General features: G+C 42.9%; 1 protein-coding gene across 1 annotated transcript in view; it reads left to right on the forward strand.

Moving 5' to 3' along the window:
* The first annotated feature begins 484 nt into the window (after positions 1-484).
* Positions 485-18211, forward strand: part of LOC114691962 (transmembrane protein 45A-like) — a 55360-nt gene continuing 37633 nt past the window's right edge. Inside the window, exons 1-3 of the mRNA XM_028867555.2 lie at positions 485-509; positions 8990-9126; positions 15437-15582. Coding sequence (XP_028723388.2) covers positions 15541-15582 — 42 coding nt within the window. The 5' untranslated portion in view covers positions 485-509; positions 8990-9126; positions 15437-15540. The remainder of the gene's footprint in view (positions 510-8989; positions 9127-15436; positions 15583-18211) is intronic.

Genomic DNA, 18211 nt, shown 5'->3' on the forward strand with positions numbered 1-18211 from the left:
CCATGTCATCTGCAAGGTGGAGAACCAGGGAAATCAGTATTGTGGCTTAGGCCAAGTCCAAAGGCTTTGGAACCAGGGCAATTACTAGTGTAAATTTCCAAGGCTGAAGACATGAGAGTCTGCAGGCAGGGGGCCAAGTCCAAACAAGACCCAAGGCCAAAGGGTGAAAGAGCAGGATATTGTGGTGGTAATCTAATTGTACTGAAATATTATTTTGATTGTATGTTAATAAATAAAGTTGTCCGGGGGTCAGAGCTATTAGAGCCATAGCAAGAGTGTGGCGGTGGTGGCACACGCCTTTAATCCCATAGATATCTGTGTGTTCAGGGATATAGCCAGCATTGGAGACTATGCCTTTAAGACCTAGGGGGCTGTACATTCAGACAGTGACGAGGCAGTCATGTGTTTGGGTTTACAACCAATGAGAAGGCAGAACAACATACTATAAAAAAAAAAAGAACAGACAGGAAGTAGGTCTCTTTCGCGAAGCTGGGACAGCAGGAGGAAGGGTGAGATTTTAGCTCTGAGCTCTGACCTCTCGGCTTTCTCTTTTACATTGTTTCTGTGTTTCTTATTTAATAAGACGGTTGGTTACATCGACAGGATATCCCAGCCCGAGAAGGGTTAACAGGCGGTTTGGAGGCCAACAAAGGTTTTCTAGTGAGATCTGAGTTTGCTTTGCCTTGCAGAGCTGCATTAGAGGATTGCTTGACTATGTGCATGGTTACTAGGTGATTGGAAGGATCTACACTTGGCTGAGCTAGGGGGAGGTCTTTTGCTCCATCCCTTGGCATTCTTATCAAAAGCCCTTTAGAAGAGATAAGAGGGGCTGGTAGATAATGATCCAGGCTCTCCCAAGGCTATCCTATGTTTCTATCTGTTTCTGTCCCCTCTATTCTTCTATCTAAATCTCTTATCCTCACTCCTCAAGAGTACTCTGTTATAAAATGTGGGAGCTGGTTTCCCAGCTGGGCTCCCACAAGGGGACTTCCCTTTTCTCTCTGCCTGCTTGTGTTATCTGGAGCCTCAGATGACTGCATCATGCCTTCCTACAAGCTCATGCCAGATCCTTATATCTCAACTCAGTCACTCAACTCTGTTGTGGGTTCAGTCTATCTGAAACTCATCTTGGGAAAGGGAACTTAGTATCTGTTGCCCTGTCTGCCTTCTATTTATCCTTCTGCCAATATATTTTGTAGTAAAAGTTGCCTGCCTCAGTGGATGGTAGCAACACTTAGCCGTTGCTCACATACATACTTGCTTGGTTTGAAGTTGCTTGAATTTCTTCCATTCTCTGTCCAGTTAACCATTAATGTCTTTAAAGTCATTAAAGTGCCTTTAAATGACACTTGAACTTACTCAGTATAATCTCATTCTGTTTCTGACAGAAGGAGCAATAAAAGTCAGATATGGTGGCTCACACTTGTGATCTCAGCACATGGGAGACTGAGGCATGAGGATTGCCAAATATCTGAGGCCAATCTAGAATCCACCGTGATTCCAGGTCAGCCTAGATTACATAACAAAAAAGAAGCAATGCTGTTTTAGATACATTTCCTGAAATCAATTATTTTATTAAAATAGTCTACCTTATTCTCCTTTAAAAATGTGGCTGCTATAAAATGAATCTTTTTTGTTTGTTTTTGAGACAGGGTTTCTCTGTGTAGCTTTGTACCTTTCCTGGATCTCGCTCTGTAGACCAGGCTGGCCTCAAACTCACAAAGATCCGCCTGCCTCTGCCTCCCGAGTGCTGGGATTAAAGGTGTGTGCCACCACCACCCAGCTTATGTAAAATGAATCTTAACGTGTATCTTACACAGTATTTCTACTAGACAGCTCCAAGCTATCTCCTGATTAACTTCCAAGACTCTCTTTTGCTTAAATTTTATTTTATATATTTTATTAGACATAAATGTATTATAATTTAATAATCATAGGTATTACTTTGGTATAAATAGTGTTATGGTAATATTTTATTTGTACTGAAATGTGATTTTAATTTTATGTTAATAAATAAAGTTGCCCTGGGGTCAGAGCTATTAGAGCCATAGCAAGAGCGTGGTGGTTAGAAGAGCTAGGTAGATTTCTGTGTGTTCAGGGATACAGCCAGTATTGGAGACATACGCCTTTAAGACCTGGAGGGCGGTACTTACAGGCAGTGATGAGGCAGTCATGTGGTTGGGTTTACAACCAATGAGAAGGCAGAACAGAAAGACTATTTAAACACAGACAAACAGGAAGTAGCTCTCTCTCGGGGAAGTTAGGAGCACTGCAGGAGGTAAGATTTTATCTCTGAGCTCTGACCTCTCGGCTTTCTCTTTTACATTGGCTCTGTGTTTCTTATTTTAATAAGACGATTGGTTACATCTACATAGTGTTATACAGCCATTTCCTCTAAATGAAAACATTCCTTCCTGGAGAGGAAAAGAAGGTGTCCCAGACTTAGGGTATAAGTAAAACTAGGTATAAGTTCCAGGAAATGAATGGAACTTACGAAGTTCACAAATTTCCTGAAAGTTACAACATTAACAAGGCCTGTCTAAGATTATGTATGCATATATGCAGTAACAGTTGAGAGAATGAGAGGGAGGGAGGGAGAGAGAGAGAGAGAGAGAGAGAGAGAGAGAGAGAGAGAAGCTGGTTGCTGCAAATCCTGCAGAGAGATCCTGGGATGTAGCCTTGTTAGACCCCAAAATCTAGGGTCTCAAGTGGGTGCACCAAGAACCCAGATTCCAGTCCAGTTGATGCAACAGCACGAGGTTTTTATTGAAGCGACTGTGCAGACGGGCTACTCTTGTCCTGAGAGCAAGAGTTGCATCTTACTGCAGCCACATGGGGGCTTTTAAAAGGAAAAACCCACAAAAGCCATAAGATTACAATTCCCATACAATTTCGTTTCACAAGATCATGGTCTGATCACAGAGTGGGTACAGTCACATCCGAATGTACATTCTTCCCAAAACCTCAAGGGGGGTATTAGGGCAGGAGTGGAGTTTACACAAAGGTCACAGTGATCCTTCCTGGAACACTTGGAACTATCCCAGTCACAGTTGAGCACATCTCTTAACAGAGATCTCTTTACATTGTTACATTGTTGCAGGGGTGGTTGAATAATGATTGAGTCAGGTTGCCCTTGGAACTAGATTTTTAGTTGCTCATTTCCTGGGGCTTGGGGGTGTAAGCCTGAAGGGTTAGGGTCTTTCAACCTCTGTACGTTAACACTTGTGTCAGGGCAGGCCTTTTGTTGATACAGCTGCCTTTCAGCCATTCATCCACCTGTAAGTAACCCCTCAGTCATGCTTCAGCTGATCTACAAAAGCCACTCACAAAACAAAGCAACCTATTTGCTTTCTTGGGTCCTGGACGTTGCTTATCCACTGAACGTGTATTTATAAGCGCTTCCATTTTGACAAGCACGCAGTTGCAGACCAATAAACTCCCTGGTTCACTAAATTAGACAAGGGTGGAAATAAAGAGCCAGAGACCAAGAGCTTTGTCCAATCCTGCCTATTTTATGCAAGCCATCATCCTATATTAATTACTCTTAGAATGAGACATTTTTATTTACTTTTGGTTGTGAGCTCAGCCTTCAGCAGCTGAGCCCTCTCTCCAGCCCGAGAAATTGTACTTATTGTTAACATTTCCTTCATAAGTTGAAAACTTTAGTTGCTCACAGACGAAGTATTTGATATGCTTCCAAGTAATGCAGAAGCATCCAGAATGTAAAATGACAATCTTGCAGGAAGGTTTAGCAAGATGGCTCAGCATTGGAGTCAAAACACTCTAGTGACTGAACTCCAGGGGGCAGACTTGAGCTAAGTGTTGGCCAGATGCTGGACCTAAATCTCTGTGTTTCCCCTACAAGAAAAATGGCCACCAACACTTTCAAATACAAAGAGCAGCACTGTTAACATCTCCTATGGAAACTCTCATACGTTTATTAAGCAAAGTAAATATTCAGCAATATTTGTGGCCTTCCAGTGCATTTAAAGTGCATATGCAGGACGATGACAACCTGGCCTGTGGACACCAAAAGACAAAGCTTAAAATACAGTGCAGGTGACTGACATTTGGTATGACGGGAAATTTTGACTGGCAAAGCAAATGACTGAAAATCTAACTTTGTACCTTTTGTTTCTTTTATTAATTATTTGAAGATTTCATAACCCATGCTTTAATCCCCTTCCCCTGTACTTCTCTCGGATTCATCCTAACCCCCGTTTCCTACCGTACAACTTTGTGTCCTCATCAAAACTCTTTCAAAGCCATCAAGTCCAGTTCATGCTGCTTCTATACTGTTGGTGTGTGGGCATCTACTGGAGCACGCTAGACCCACTAGGGGCCATCCCCCTATAAAGAAAACTTTATATGATTCTTCTCTTCCTAGCAGCTATCAATTACCAATAGCTCCTCAGCTAGAGGCGGGACTTTATGCTCACTTTGGCCCCCTCTGTCCCGGGATTTTTGTCTGGCTTGAGCTTGCGTAAGTCATGTGCAGGCTGTCACGACTTCTATGAGTTCATTTATGCAATTGTCCTATCGTGCCAGGAAAAGTTTCCATGCAAGTCATGCATCACCTATGACACTTACATTCTTTCTTCTTCCTCTTCTGCAATGGTCCCTGAGCCTTGGGAGGGTGTGGCACAGAGGACAGAGCATTCTGAATCCACCTACTCTCTGCACTAGACCAGGTATGGGCATCTGAGTTCATGGCCATGGACTACAGAAAGGAGCTTTGCAAACGCCACATACATACAATATATACCACAAAGAAGGTTGACGCATGATCCTAGTTAGTCTTAATAAAATCCTGGAGTCAGATATGGTGAAAGCTGACAGATCAGAGAAGCAGAGCAGCAGCCACCAGAGACTTCATAACTCTTCAAAATTGAAATCTCAGACAGAATGGGCGCCCCTGTCTCTACGAATCTTCAGACTGAATGGGGGCTGAGATCCTGTCTCCACCCACCTTATATTCCTGTCTCCACCTCCCTAGTGCTGGGATTAAAGGCGTGTGACACCACTGCCTGGCTCTGTTTCTCTTTTAGACTGCTTCAATCTCAGGTAGCTCAGAGTGGCCTTGATCTCCTGGTCTTCCTGCTTCCTCCTCCCAAGTGCTGGGTGTAAAGGTGTGTGCCCCCATGGTCTAGTGTGGCTAGCTCCACCCTCTGATCTCCAGGCAAGCTTTGTGTGTCAGAACACAAACAAAATATCATACAACATATGGTGACGAGTGGTATAGAAAGAAACTCAATGTCACCCTCTGGTGACGTCCACCTATACAAGTATGCACACATCCACATCTGAACATTTCATATTCATATAACAATACACATACATATTTTTGACAATATCCTACATATGTGTATACATGCATATATGTATGCAGTGTACTGTTTATATTTACCCTGCAAAATCTTCTCTTATTCCCCTCCCACTCCCTTTGAATCCCTTTTTTCCCCTTCCCAACTAATTCCCCTTTTACGCTATTGGCTTTTGTTCTGATCCACTGTGTTTAATTAAAATTGTTGGTATGAACATGGATAGGGAGTTGTTACCAGATTCTTGTATAACATTAGAGGGACCAGCCTTAATACTATACATCCCAGGGGGTCAGGAGAGAAACTACTAATGGTGAGGACTATTTTTGGGAAAATAGAATCTCAGCACACCAAGCTCATTAGTCCATTCACTTTAATTCCATGCACTTTAATTCACCACTCCATCTCTAGCTTTTCAGTTATATAACCAAACATCACAATCCTCCCCTCCAGCCAGTCACCAGGTCTGAATTCCTGTAAGATCATAAAGGCAGGTAAGAGTTTCCTCAGGTACTGATTGTCAGGCTTTCTTTTACAACCTGAAAAGGAAGTGGTTAAGGGAGGAGATCAGCTGAGAGCTAATATCAGTTAGTATATCACAAAAGAAATTTATGTGCTCAATCTATATTCCTAGGAGTGGTTAGGTAAGAAGTTAGGGGTCTATAAAGTTAGTAAGGCTGTAAGAAAGGAGGGTCTGAGCTAAATTGTGTAAAGCTATTACTTAAGGTCCACCTGACCTAGGTGGTGTCTCCTTGTGGAATTTACCTTAAATCAGAAGACTAGCATGTGGACTGTTATTTCTGCTAGTTCTTGAAAGTGGCTAAGGGAGATCTGATTCCAGTGCTGAAAGGGGAGAAACAGATGGGCTGGGGGGACGGAAGCCTTTCCTGAGGCTGTTCTCCAAATACCTTGAATGTGTATGTCCAGAGAGTGATCAGTCCACACCATTAGCCCTTCTTAGGAAAAAAATCAACTGGGAAAGCTATGAAGGCACACATGGTTTTCATAACAGAAGACAGCTGAGGTATATCAAGCCAAGTAACACCAAAAGCTCCTTGGAATTTGGCTTCCTCTGAAGGAATTCCTTGGTCCCTTCAAGTAGTGACTTTGCCATAACCAGCAGAGTTCTTATATTTTCCTGCATTCTGTAGCACCAGATCACAGGCGAATTACCAGTGGTTACAACACTTAAGAAAATAATGCTCCTTTCTTTGGCAACTGTTAATTGCCAAGAGCTCCTCAGCTGGAGGTGGGACCTCATAAACACATTTCTTCATCTCTGGTGGAATGTTGAAGGTCCCAATATTGTGCAGATCTGTGTAGGTATCTGAAGCCGCTGTGTATTTATGATTCCTGTGACCATGAGATATCAGGATGTGTTCCAAAACAGTCACCCTCAACCTCCAGCTCCTACAGATTTTCAGCCATCTCTCCTGTGATTTTCTGTGGACATTAGCAGGGGTAATATAGGTGTCTTATCTAGGGAGACCACCAAACAGTCCCTGATTCTCAGAACTTTAATCAGTTAAGAATCTCTTCATTAACTGCTGCCCTTACAGAAGGAAGCTTCTCTGTTCAAAGCCGAGAGCACCAGAAGTTTAAGGGCATGAACATGGATAGTATGAAGGCAGCTTGGCAACGTGTCTATTTAGCAAAGCATCAGTAGTAGACTCCTGCTTAGAGCCTGTGAGCCCCTGAGCCATAGGCATTTGACCAGTCTTGCAGTACCAGGCATGTATCTCCTCCTGCGGAGTACACATCAAACCCAATCAGAAAGTGGTTGGTTACCACCCAAACAGTCATTCCACAATTGCACCACTGAGCATAACTTGACTGGTATGTCAGTATTGTTATGCAGGTCCCACAGCTGGTGAATATCTGTACTAGCTGGTTTTGTGTGTCCACTTGACACACGCTAGAGTCATCAGAGAGGAAGGAGCCTCACTTGACGAAATGCCTCCATGAGATCCAGCTGTAGGGCATTTTCTCAATCGTGATCAATGGGGAAGGGCCCAGCCCATGGTGGGTGGTACCGTGACTGGGCTGTTGGTGGGCTGAGTGCAAGCCAGTAAGCAGCACTCTTCCATGGCCTCTGCATCAGCTCCTGCCTTCAGGATCCTGCCCTGTTTGAATTCCTCTCCGGACTTCCTTCAGTGATGAACAGCAATGCTGAAGTGTAAGCCAAATAAACCCTTTCCTCCTCAACTTGCTTTTTGGTCATGGTGTTTCATGGATGCAATAGAAATCCTAACTAACACTGTCTATTGCTTTTTTCCCCCTTAATGACCCACTCAACACCCAAGGCAATATGAATGCTGTTCAGAGGAGCAAGCGCTCAGAGCTCAGTCCTGGACTGGTTTCTCTGTATTCTGTAAACAAAGTTTGTAATGTTTTCAGCAACAGGAACAAAGTATCAGAAACAAGGAAACTTCACACAAAAAAAGAGAGCTCAGGTACCTGTATGGGGACCACTTGAAGATTCATCATCATATTGATCAGCATGAGTATTTGAGGAAACCACTAGAAGCAGATTGGAGACCGGCTATGATTTGAATATGTCCCCCAGAGTTCATGTGTCCAGTTTTAACCACCAGCTCCATATACTGATGAATATGTAGGCAGAACCTTCAGAAAGTCACGAGAATTAAGGAGGTCATGAAGGAAGGGCCTCAAAGATGGCACTTGGTGCTTTATCAGAAGAGTAAGGGATCTGAGCTGCCACTATCCCATGCCTTATTGACTATCATGTAGCAGGACATCCTTCACGTTGGGCAGATGCTGTTGACTTCCCAGAATTCTCAGACTTCCCAGCCTCCAAACTATAAAAAGCTTCTATCTTTTTTTTTTTTTGGTTTTTCGAGACAGGGTTTCTCTGCATAGCTTTGCACCTTTCCTGGAACTCACTTGGTAGCCCAGGCTGGCCTCGAACTCACAGAGATCTGCCTGCCTCTGCCTCCCGAGTGCTGGGATTAAAGGCGTGTGCCACCACCGCCCGGCTAAAAGTTTCTATCTTTATAAATTACTCAGTGTTAATAATTTGGTTACAGCAACATATCTAGTAATCCAGAATAATTAACACCAGACTGTGCACTTTTCAAAATGTTCCCCATAATTCACAAAAATCATATTTTTTAAATTTTTTTTTCCTTCATACGTTTATCTAATTTTGTTTACATGTTTTTCTCATTATCGGGCAATCTTTTCCTCTTCCCCTTTTTATTTGTTTATTTTTGCCTTTGCACAATTTTGTAAAGGGTTAAGCTGTTACAAAGTAACTTAATATCATTTTAGAACAGTGTTCAAAACTATTCGTAAGAGGCTAGGTGGAGAAAATTTGTAATCCAAGTACTTGGGAGACTGATGCAGTAGGGTCAGAACTTGAGTGTCAGCTGGAGCTATATGGTCAAACTCCCCCCCAAAAAAGACAAGAGAGTGTTTTATATGTGTGTGTATGTATGCATTTATATATATAATCATACACTTGTAGTAATAAAGAAAACCAGTGCTCAAGCAGAAAACAATCCACAATGTCTGGCTTCTCAAAATAGTAAAGCCGTTATATTTACTATGCTGCTTAAATGCACACTGCTAAACTGACTGCTAGTGACATCTTTGTATCATAGATCAATGCATCTCTCAACTCTCACATGAGACCCTTTTGTTTGCAGTGGATGGTGATTAATGCAGAGACCCATAACTGGTCAAGGTGCAGAGAATAAGAGATCACAGAAAGCTCAACCCTAAAGTGAACATATATACTTCATCCCCACAACTTCCAAGGTCCAGGGACCATTGCAAGAAAGAGGTAAGGATGAAAGGCAGTGGATGACTATGTGTAAACAGTGTCTTCTAGACAGACCAGGGAAGCCGCACATATGAACTCACAGTGGCTGTGACACTTTGCACTAGGCTGCATGAGTCTAAACCAGACAGCATGGAGAGGGGAGTCGGGTGCACAATTCCACCCCTAACCATAGAGCTATCTGGCAGTTGCTAGATGCTGGGAGAAGAAAAGATAGTTTTCTCCAAGAGGGTAGCCCCCAGTATGCCGAACATGGGAGACTACACATCCAAGAACATTGGGCATCACAACTTGGTCTTGAATGGTATATAAAGAAAAGAAAGAAGGCACAAAATTGGGTAAGTAAAGTGTGGGCCTGGGAAGAGTTCCCGGAGAGGAATGAATATGCTCAAAACACATTTCATGAGGCCTCAAAGTGCTGTGGGATGTCCTGTACTGTATGCTGTGAATAAATAAAACTCTGATTGGCCAGTAGCCAGGCAGGAAGGATAGGGTAGGCAGGACAAGGAGGAGAAGAATTACGGGAGGTGGAAGGCTGAGGCAGAGAGATGCTGCCAGTCGCTGCCATGACAAGCAAGACGTAAGGTACCGGTAAGCCATGTGGCAACTTACAGACTAATAGAAATGGGTTAATTTAAGATATAAGAACAGCTAACAAGAAGCCTGAGCCATTAGGCCAAACAGTTTAAATAATATAAACATCTATATGTTTATTTTATAAGTGGGCTGTCGGACTTCTGGGGCTTGGCGGGACCCAGAGAGAAAACTCCAGCTACATCAAAGAACTAATAAAAACTGGATAAAAAATAAAATGGAAGTGTATTACCCCAGCTGTTCTGGAGAAATATTTCCACATGCATTCTTCACAACACCTCCAGTATAATATTTTGTTCATAATAAACCATCCGTGCTGATACCTCTTTGGCTTCTTAGGTGGTCATTGATATCCATTACTATTTAAGCATTTTTTTTTTTATGTTTGGTCCCTCCATATTATAAGAAGCTGAGCCAAGCTACAATATTATCCAGTGACTTGATGTTTGCTAGTGGAATTCAGAATAAAGGATAGTAAAGGTACTAACTTTCTGAGGCTAATGAATGACTCAAAATAAAAAAGGTCTTAGAGGGCGGTAAGGGCCACACCAGAGAGACAAGATCTCAGAAAGGTTGAAGAACTGGATATGCCAAGGTACAGAGCCAGAAGCCTTTGAATCCCCATGCAGTACGTGCTAAGAGTGACGAGAGCCATGTGCTGAGAGTGAAGAGAGCCACATCCACCTGTAGAGTCTGAAGGTCCCGATGTTTATCGCCAGAGGCTGGAGGTGAGGTCAGAGGCTATGTGGGACTGTGCATGGACAATGGCTCCTGCAGTCCACTCCCGAGCTCTGCACTTGGAGCCTGGCTGTCTCTTCTGTGATTCTGACAGTTTTTAATGTGCTCCCTAGGTATGTTTATCTCCCCCCCCCAACTCTGATACTTCATGTTCTGCATCTCTTAGGCACTTATTTCCAGCATAAGTTTCCATCAGATTGGCTGGTACTAAGCATCCAGGGGTTCTTTTCCATCCTGCCTGTGCATTGGTTTTCTTCATGCAGTTTATCAAGCTCCTGGTCATGGGAAAAAAACATTACCTTTTTTAAAAATTTTGCCTGTATCAATTTATGTTAAGGATTGTATGTAAAATCATTGCAGGATATCAGTATCATTACTTATTTTGCTTTCTTTGGGAGAATTGGCTGGAACTAAAGTCTTTGGAGAAATTTCAATTTGGTATTTCATGTGGAGAAGGGCCACTTCAAATAATTTTTTTTTAACCTAGAAAGAATGTTGTCTATCAATGGTTCTGGAATACTTTACCCTATTCTCAGGTGTGACTACTATAGGTTGAGTGACTAAATGAAGAAATGTGAGGTACATATTAATTAGCATCATCCTGGTCATCATTTTAAGTTCCAAGATCAGGCTAGCTTATAGTATTTCATAATGATAACAGCAGCCACCAAAAACCACATAGCAGATAAAATAATACATAGCAGATAAAATAATACTTTTCTGGTGCCAACACAAACTGGAGAGGGTTCAGTTCTGAATTTTCCAGTGAGGAAGACACAGAGGAGGTTGAGAAATGCAGGTGACTTGTTGACATTTGATGGCTGCCAGGATGGGAAGTGTCAGTTTTCTTTAAGGGTGTGATCCCTGGTAGATAAAACATGCTCTGGGGCAGGATTCACACCTGGGAGAATTTGAGCAACAGAAATTGGACCTATTGGGCTAGAAGAAGAAGAAGGAGGAGGAGGAGGAGGAGGAGAAGGAGGAGAAGAAGGAGAAGAAGAATAATAAGAATAAGAATAATAAGAATAAGAATATAAGGTTGAGTGGTTAGTGAAGCTGGGGTGGAGGGGTGGGTCTTGAAGTAGTTGGGGATATGCATCTGGTCAAAATATATTGTATGCAATTCTGAAATAAAAATATTATTTCACAAGTAAATGAAAGAAATGCAGGTGAGAAGTTGACACTTGTGTCTTAGGAGCTCAGGACTGTCTCTGTAGGTCTGGCTATTTCTTGGTTCATTAGCCCACCAGGAAGATTTAGGCAAGGTCAAGATGATGGTTTTGGGAGAGAAATGCCCTGAAATGCAGGTGAGGCTAACGTGGAAAGAGCTGTGGTTTTACTTTATATTTATACTGACTTTATATCTGTAGCTATTTGATTACATGATGGCAATGTGTAAAAGGGTGGTATGAGGAGATTGTGAAATCACTTCTGTGACTTGATAAAGTGGATGTTTTTGTACTGATTATCACATGAGATACACCTTTCCTACTAGAAGATCATTAGCCCGACAACATGAAATGGTTACAGCCTAGTCAAGTGCATTCTAGTGTCTCAGTTTACCTCTCTATGATCTCCTGTTTCCTACATTCTCAGGCCAGGTTCCAACACCTTTCAGGGTCCTCTGTCAGTGCCCCTGAGGGTCCTTATTGGCACAGAAATTTCACATGACTCTGAAGAAGCTTTCATGGGGTATTTCCTCTCCTTGTATTAGTGGATCTCATATTTGACATGAAAACAGAATTTATGTAATACTGTAAGCATTCTTCTTCAGTTTCCCAAAAATTAATAGCGCTCTCCCTTTTTTCATAATGCTTTTTTAAAGGAGGAGTTTTTGAAAAGTGAGGAATAAAATGAGGTTAACAGAGGGATTTGTTTTGTTTTGTTTTGTGTTTTGAGACAGGGTTTCTCTGTGTAGTTTTGGGGTGTATCCTGGATCTTGTTCTGTAGACCAGGCTGGCCTCATACTCACAGAGATCCGCCTGCCTCTGCCTCTGCCTCATAAGTGTTGGGATTGAAGGTGAGCCACCACCACCCCCGGTGGCCAGAGGGAATATTTTGAGGCATCATAACTATGGCATGAATTGAATTCAATTATTTTTGTTTGTTTGTTTTGCTTTTTTTTTTTTGAGACAGGGTTTGTCTGTGTAGCCCTGACTGTCCTGGAACTAACTCCTAGACCAGGCTAGCCTTGAACTCACAAAGATCCACCTGCCTTTGTCTCCCAAGTGCTGGGATTAAAGGGTGTGCCACCACCGCCTGGCTCAATTTAATTCTTAAGAGAAAAGAAGGTTGTGGTGCCCACTCCTATGCCCAGTGAGCTTGGTCTCCTGTGTTATGGAAAATAGGACTGACTGTCAGATGAGGACTGAGCCTCATTAGACCTCCTGGTATTCAATCCAGGGGGTTCACCAGTCACTTATGGTGCTGACTGATGGGACATATTTCCAGACTGGGGGATGGAATATTCCAATGAGTTTTTACCAAAGTCTACATGCTGGAAGCATGCTATCTTTCCTTCACTAAGATACTACCAGTTCCTCTCCTTAGTTAACAAATGACATTTATAGCTATTCTCATCTACACTATCCTCAAACTAAAGCTAAGAGTTTTTTGTATTCCCCTCTTCCCCACGGTTCAAGGAATATTTGAGCATAATAAGCTGGCATTCTTTATTATTGTTGTGTATACTACTTTAGAAGCAATTTATGGGAGCCAGTTCTGTGGTCATTAGACAGAAATGAGGATGAGATGAGTCTGCGTGCTGCTGTCCTGGTGTTCTTAGTACAACTGGAGAAGCGATGAGCCTGTGGACTTGTTTAGTGAGCTAGAGGTCCACATGACAAGAATGGCCCAGGTCTTCACAGCATGTATCAGCACTTTTCCTTGAAAAGAAGACGTTTCTTGCCTTCCTCCGTCCCTCCCTCCCTGAGCATCTCACCTTGGTATCCTAATGCTGGTGACCAGAGGAAGCATATCTTTTGTGTCATCCATTTTTGTTTCACCTGGTTTAAAGGAACATTTTTTGTCCTTTGTCCTTTCCTTTGGGTTTACGTCCCCTTTTAATCTACACGCCGCCATTAACTACTCCTTAAAAATCGATGTGGCAGATGAGATGTTTGATGGAAAAGTTAAGGGGACATTGACTGAGGTGCTGGGGCCAGTGTTAGGGTAAGGTCTCTTGGTTAGTTCCACTGAGCCCCTGAACAATATGAAGAGGGAGGCTACTCAAGAAAAAACGGGTCAGAGAGGAGGCTTTGTGGGTAAAGGCACTTGCTGCCAGACCTGGGACCCATGTGGTAGAAGAACCAACTGCTGCAAATTATCCTCTGCTTCCAAGGTATTTACGACTCGGCAGAAAGCTTGGGGAGGTCGTTTTTTCTCTTCTAGAATGCCTTCATACTGGTCCAGATCTTCAAGTTTAAGGGATGATTGAGGTCTTGACAATGTGTGTTACAGATGTCTTTAGAAAAGAAGACATTCCTTGTCTCCCTTTCTCCCTTCCTTCATCTCCCCTTCCAGCCCCATCTCTTCCCCTAACTGCCTCTCCCCCTGCGCCCCTCTGTTCTTCCTCCCTTCCTCTCTCTTCCTTCTTTCATTTATTTTGGCTGTTTGAAATTTGATCTCTCTAAGTAGCCTAGGCTGACTTCAAACTCACTGTGTCGTCTAGTCTGACATTGAACTTGTAATAGTCACCTCAACACACATACACACCCTCTTGAGTGCTGAGATCACTGACGTAGAAAACCATAATTGTTTGAGAAACTATTTTCTAATGATCTTCCTTCTCCCGGAGCTGGACTTTGAATTAAGGGCCCTGTACATGCTGTATATATATTCTTCTACTGAGCTACAGCAAAGCCCTGAAAAGAAATCATTTTCTAATATCCTTGGACTGTTTTGGTTTTGGGTACCATGACAGCACACCCTTAAATTTCATTCGTGTACTCCATATTCACTCCATTTGGGCTTTCCTGTCTGTTTGCTTTTGTTTTGCTTCGTTTTGTTGAGACAGGGTCTCACTCTATAGCCTGGGGTTGGGATGGCACTCACAAGACAGACCAGAGTGACCTCAAGTGAACTCACAAAGACCTGCCTCTGTCCCCCACCCACAGAGTGCCAAGATTAAAGGCCTCTGCCACAATGCCCCCTCCAGCGGGGCTTATTTCTGAAGGAAGGACAAAGAGGTCGTCTCATTGGCTTCCTAAGGTTAATCCTTATAGGGACAGCTCAGATGAGGGAGGTGTTTTTCAGTATTTTCCTGCTCTGCTGATGGTGTTGGAGTAAATGTGGATGCTTGGGTAGCAGGTTGACTTAGCCAGGAGAAGCAAGATTATGGGTGGACCAACTCCCCACCGGAGTCTTATTCCCTGGGCGGCAGAGTTGGCAGGTTGAACAAAGGCACAGTAATGACAGATCAGGTGTTGGGGCTAGTGAGAGTGAAAATAAACAAATAAATTTACCACACAATTATGGAAAAAGCCCCTGATGTTAGTAACTACATAGTGCTTCCTCAACTGTACAGCACAGTGAGGTCATCGGAGCCCTTGCTCAATGAGTAGACAATAAGAAGCTTATGTCTAATAATATTAATTTGCGAGCCTGGACTTTTTATAGGTTGGGTGGAGGCCCCAGGAAGTGAATAAAACCTCCAGGGAAAAAGGTGAGTAGGAGGAGGGCATGTCATTTTTTCGGGGCTGTTGCAAGGCTGATGTTGGTTAAACAGACTCCTCTTGAGCTGTGAGCAGCATCTGGCAGGATTGTGAGCAACAGCATAGCACATCTTCAGCAAATATGAGTCTTGAGAACTTGGGCAAGTATAAAATTGTGGTGAATTTTAATATTGGGTTAAGGTAGACGATTGATAAGTTTTAATATTGTATGCTAGTTGCCTTTGGCATGTCTGTATACAGATGCATGGGTGTGTAAAACTGTCGGTGAGGTATCAAGCTTCAGCTTATTGTTTTCTTCTTTATTCTAGAAAATTTCAGCTTTAAGTAAGGAACAAAGCTGCAGTTGTAGCCGGCTCTTTCTTTTCCCTGTTGGGTCAGTTCTAAAGTGCTCGATCTATTGACACTAAGCAAGATGAACGACTCCGAAGCAAGAACTGATCTCAAACACCTAAAGGTTAGTTTTCTATTTCTGGAGTAACTTTTGGTTTGATAATGTGTTTCCTGTGGCCTACCACCTCCCTTCATGAGATGGGTCTCATGTAGCTCAGGCTAGCCTTAAGATCACTGTATGGTGAGGCTAGCCTTGTACTCCTGATCCTACTGTCTCTCTCTCCCTTCCAAGTGTTGGAATTACAGATTCATATTTGATTCTAGACTGGACTGTGTATTTGAGATGCAGTACAAACAATCTAAGTTCTCTGAAAGTCAGTTCTGTTTTAGAAAATGGGTATAATAATGACATTAGTTTCTTGGGGTGGTAAGGGTTTTAGGAGATAATGTTGGGGAAGAGTGCTTGTCATGCTGGGGATATAGCTCAGCTGATAGAATGCTCGCTTTATATACATAAAGCCCTCTGGTGTACTCCTCAGCACTGTGTGTGTGTGTGGGGGGGGACGAGGAAAAATTTGGCTCAGAGTAAAAAACTGTTACATTCACACTTATCTGCAGATCTTGTAACTGTGTAAGGTGTATGTGTCCATCCATAAGTGGTTATCCATGTGGTTAACCCCTAAAAAGCTATAAAAGAGCCAAGGAGAGTGACCAAAGAGGAGCAAGCAGGGGGGCAGGGCGAGGGCAAAAGGACACAGGTCACGTGAACACAGAGAGAAGGCCAAGCTCCAGACGAGAGCAGGGATGGGGAGAAGAGAAGCACAGACTCCACTGAGACACACTTACTTGGTTGACAACGTCATAATGATACCCAACGCTTCACACAATGCCTAGAAATGGAGCGCCTGTCACACAGCAGAGAGCAATGAAAGCTGGTTATCTTGGGTTTGTCGGCCCTTTTGTTCTAGTCCCCATCCTTGGCACTGGAGACATGGATGGCTGCACTGATGACTCTTGGAACCAGAGGCCTCTTCCTAGACTGCTTATGGGCTGTGCCCAACTGAAGCAAAGTAGAAAGTAGCATAGAGAATGTGATTTGTAGTTGTGTTGAGATGACTTGTGGACGGCTGTTGTGATTGTAGGAAATGAGAAGGGAGACTGCACTCTGAATCTTTCTTTTTTACTCCAAGGATAATGTGATCACGTGTAAGCTTCCGGACAGCTACACACACATCTACTGATGAGGGTGGGTCTCATGCCTCCTTCCCTTGTGAGATGTGAGAATAAGATGGAATAACTCTTGTGAGGGAACAGAACCGTATGTGTTTAAAAGGTGCTAGCTTCTCTGCTCCCCCTTTCTTCTTATTCAAGTCTTTGGTAAATATGTAAGGCATACCAGAAGCCCCTGTGAGAGCTGTCAGCAACCACTACCCCCACGTAGCTACTAAGTGAAGATTTGAAATGTGACATCTCATCTGAGATGTGTTCCCAGTGTAAAATAACACTGCCTCATCCCCAAACCATTATTCCCATGGAATTTCTTCCTAAAACCAGAATAGTAGGACACTTTTGAATCTGTGGAGAATTTTTCTATAGAAAGCCAGAGTTCAGTAAGTTCTGAGGTGGTTTCAGTCTCTGGCTGGTGAGCATTTTTTTTTAATTTGCAGTGATGTTTTTATGAATGAAGATTTTGTTTTTAATTTACTACTCTGTGGTCATATTTTTTGTAGTAGTTTGGAAATGTTGAATAAATGAAAACAAAAGTAAGGAATAAAAACTATTCTAAGATAATATTTGAATATATTTGGTTACAAAATTGTTAAACTTTACTTCACAGTTCATAAAAGAAAGCCTTTACTTTTAGGAATGTGGTGACTGGGGAATTTAATTTTTATTTTGTTTATTTCATGTGTGTGTGTGTGTGTGTGTGTGTGTGTGTGTGTGTGTGTGTGTGCACATGCACACCTTAATGTGCATGGTGCATGTGTGTAGCAGTCAGAGGACAACTTCTGGGACCTTCTCTTTCTACCATGTTAGTTCCTAGGATGGCCGTCAGGTGACGAGGATTGGCTGCAAACACCTGTACTCACTGAGCCATCTTGCTAGCTGGGTTACTGAGAATTTTGCTTCTGCTGGGTACTGTGGGTCTGGCTGCTGGGAATTGTGCAGTGAAAATAGGTGAGCTTAGCAGTCTTTCAGAGGCAGGTTAAAAAAAAAAACAACAGAAGTTAAAGAAGAAACATAAAATTCCATATTGTAACATATACTGTGAAGATAAGTTTCTATGGATATGAAATAGGACAACGTAATTTAAAACATCTCAGAAAGGAAGGCCTCTTGAGGCAGTCACACTAGTGCAGAGCCTTGAGAGAGCCTCTTCCCATGTGGAGTATCCAGGAAAGTGGAGACAGGCTGCCAGATACTGATTCACCCAGCACCAAACCCTTGGTCAACAATGAGAAACCCTGTGGGACTGACAGACTTATGAAAGGTTCCTGACTCCTTGGAGTGTGTGTTCTGGTGAAGAAACAGGCAGGTGAGGCAAATACCTTGGAGAGCAGGGAGGGTCACTGACCTGCCCTGGCAGTGCACGTACCCTTTTCTTTTTTCCCCCTTCAGAGCCATCAAAGACCACAGCCTTGACCACACAGGTTCCTAGGGCGGGGCTGTTCTTCTTTTAAGCTTGGTATTAAGTGCCATTCATGTTTGCCACTTTATTTTCTGTTCCCATCATGCTGTTCTGACTCAGACTG

Source organism: Peromyscus leucopus, chromosome 12 (genome assembly GCF_004664715.2).
Source record: "Peromyscus leucopus breed LL Stock chromosome 12, UCI_PerLeu_2.1, whole genome shotgun sequence".
NCBI lineage: Eukaryota > Metazoa > Chordata > Mammalia > Rodentia > Cricetidae > Peromyscus > Peromyscus leucopus.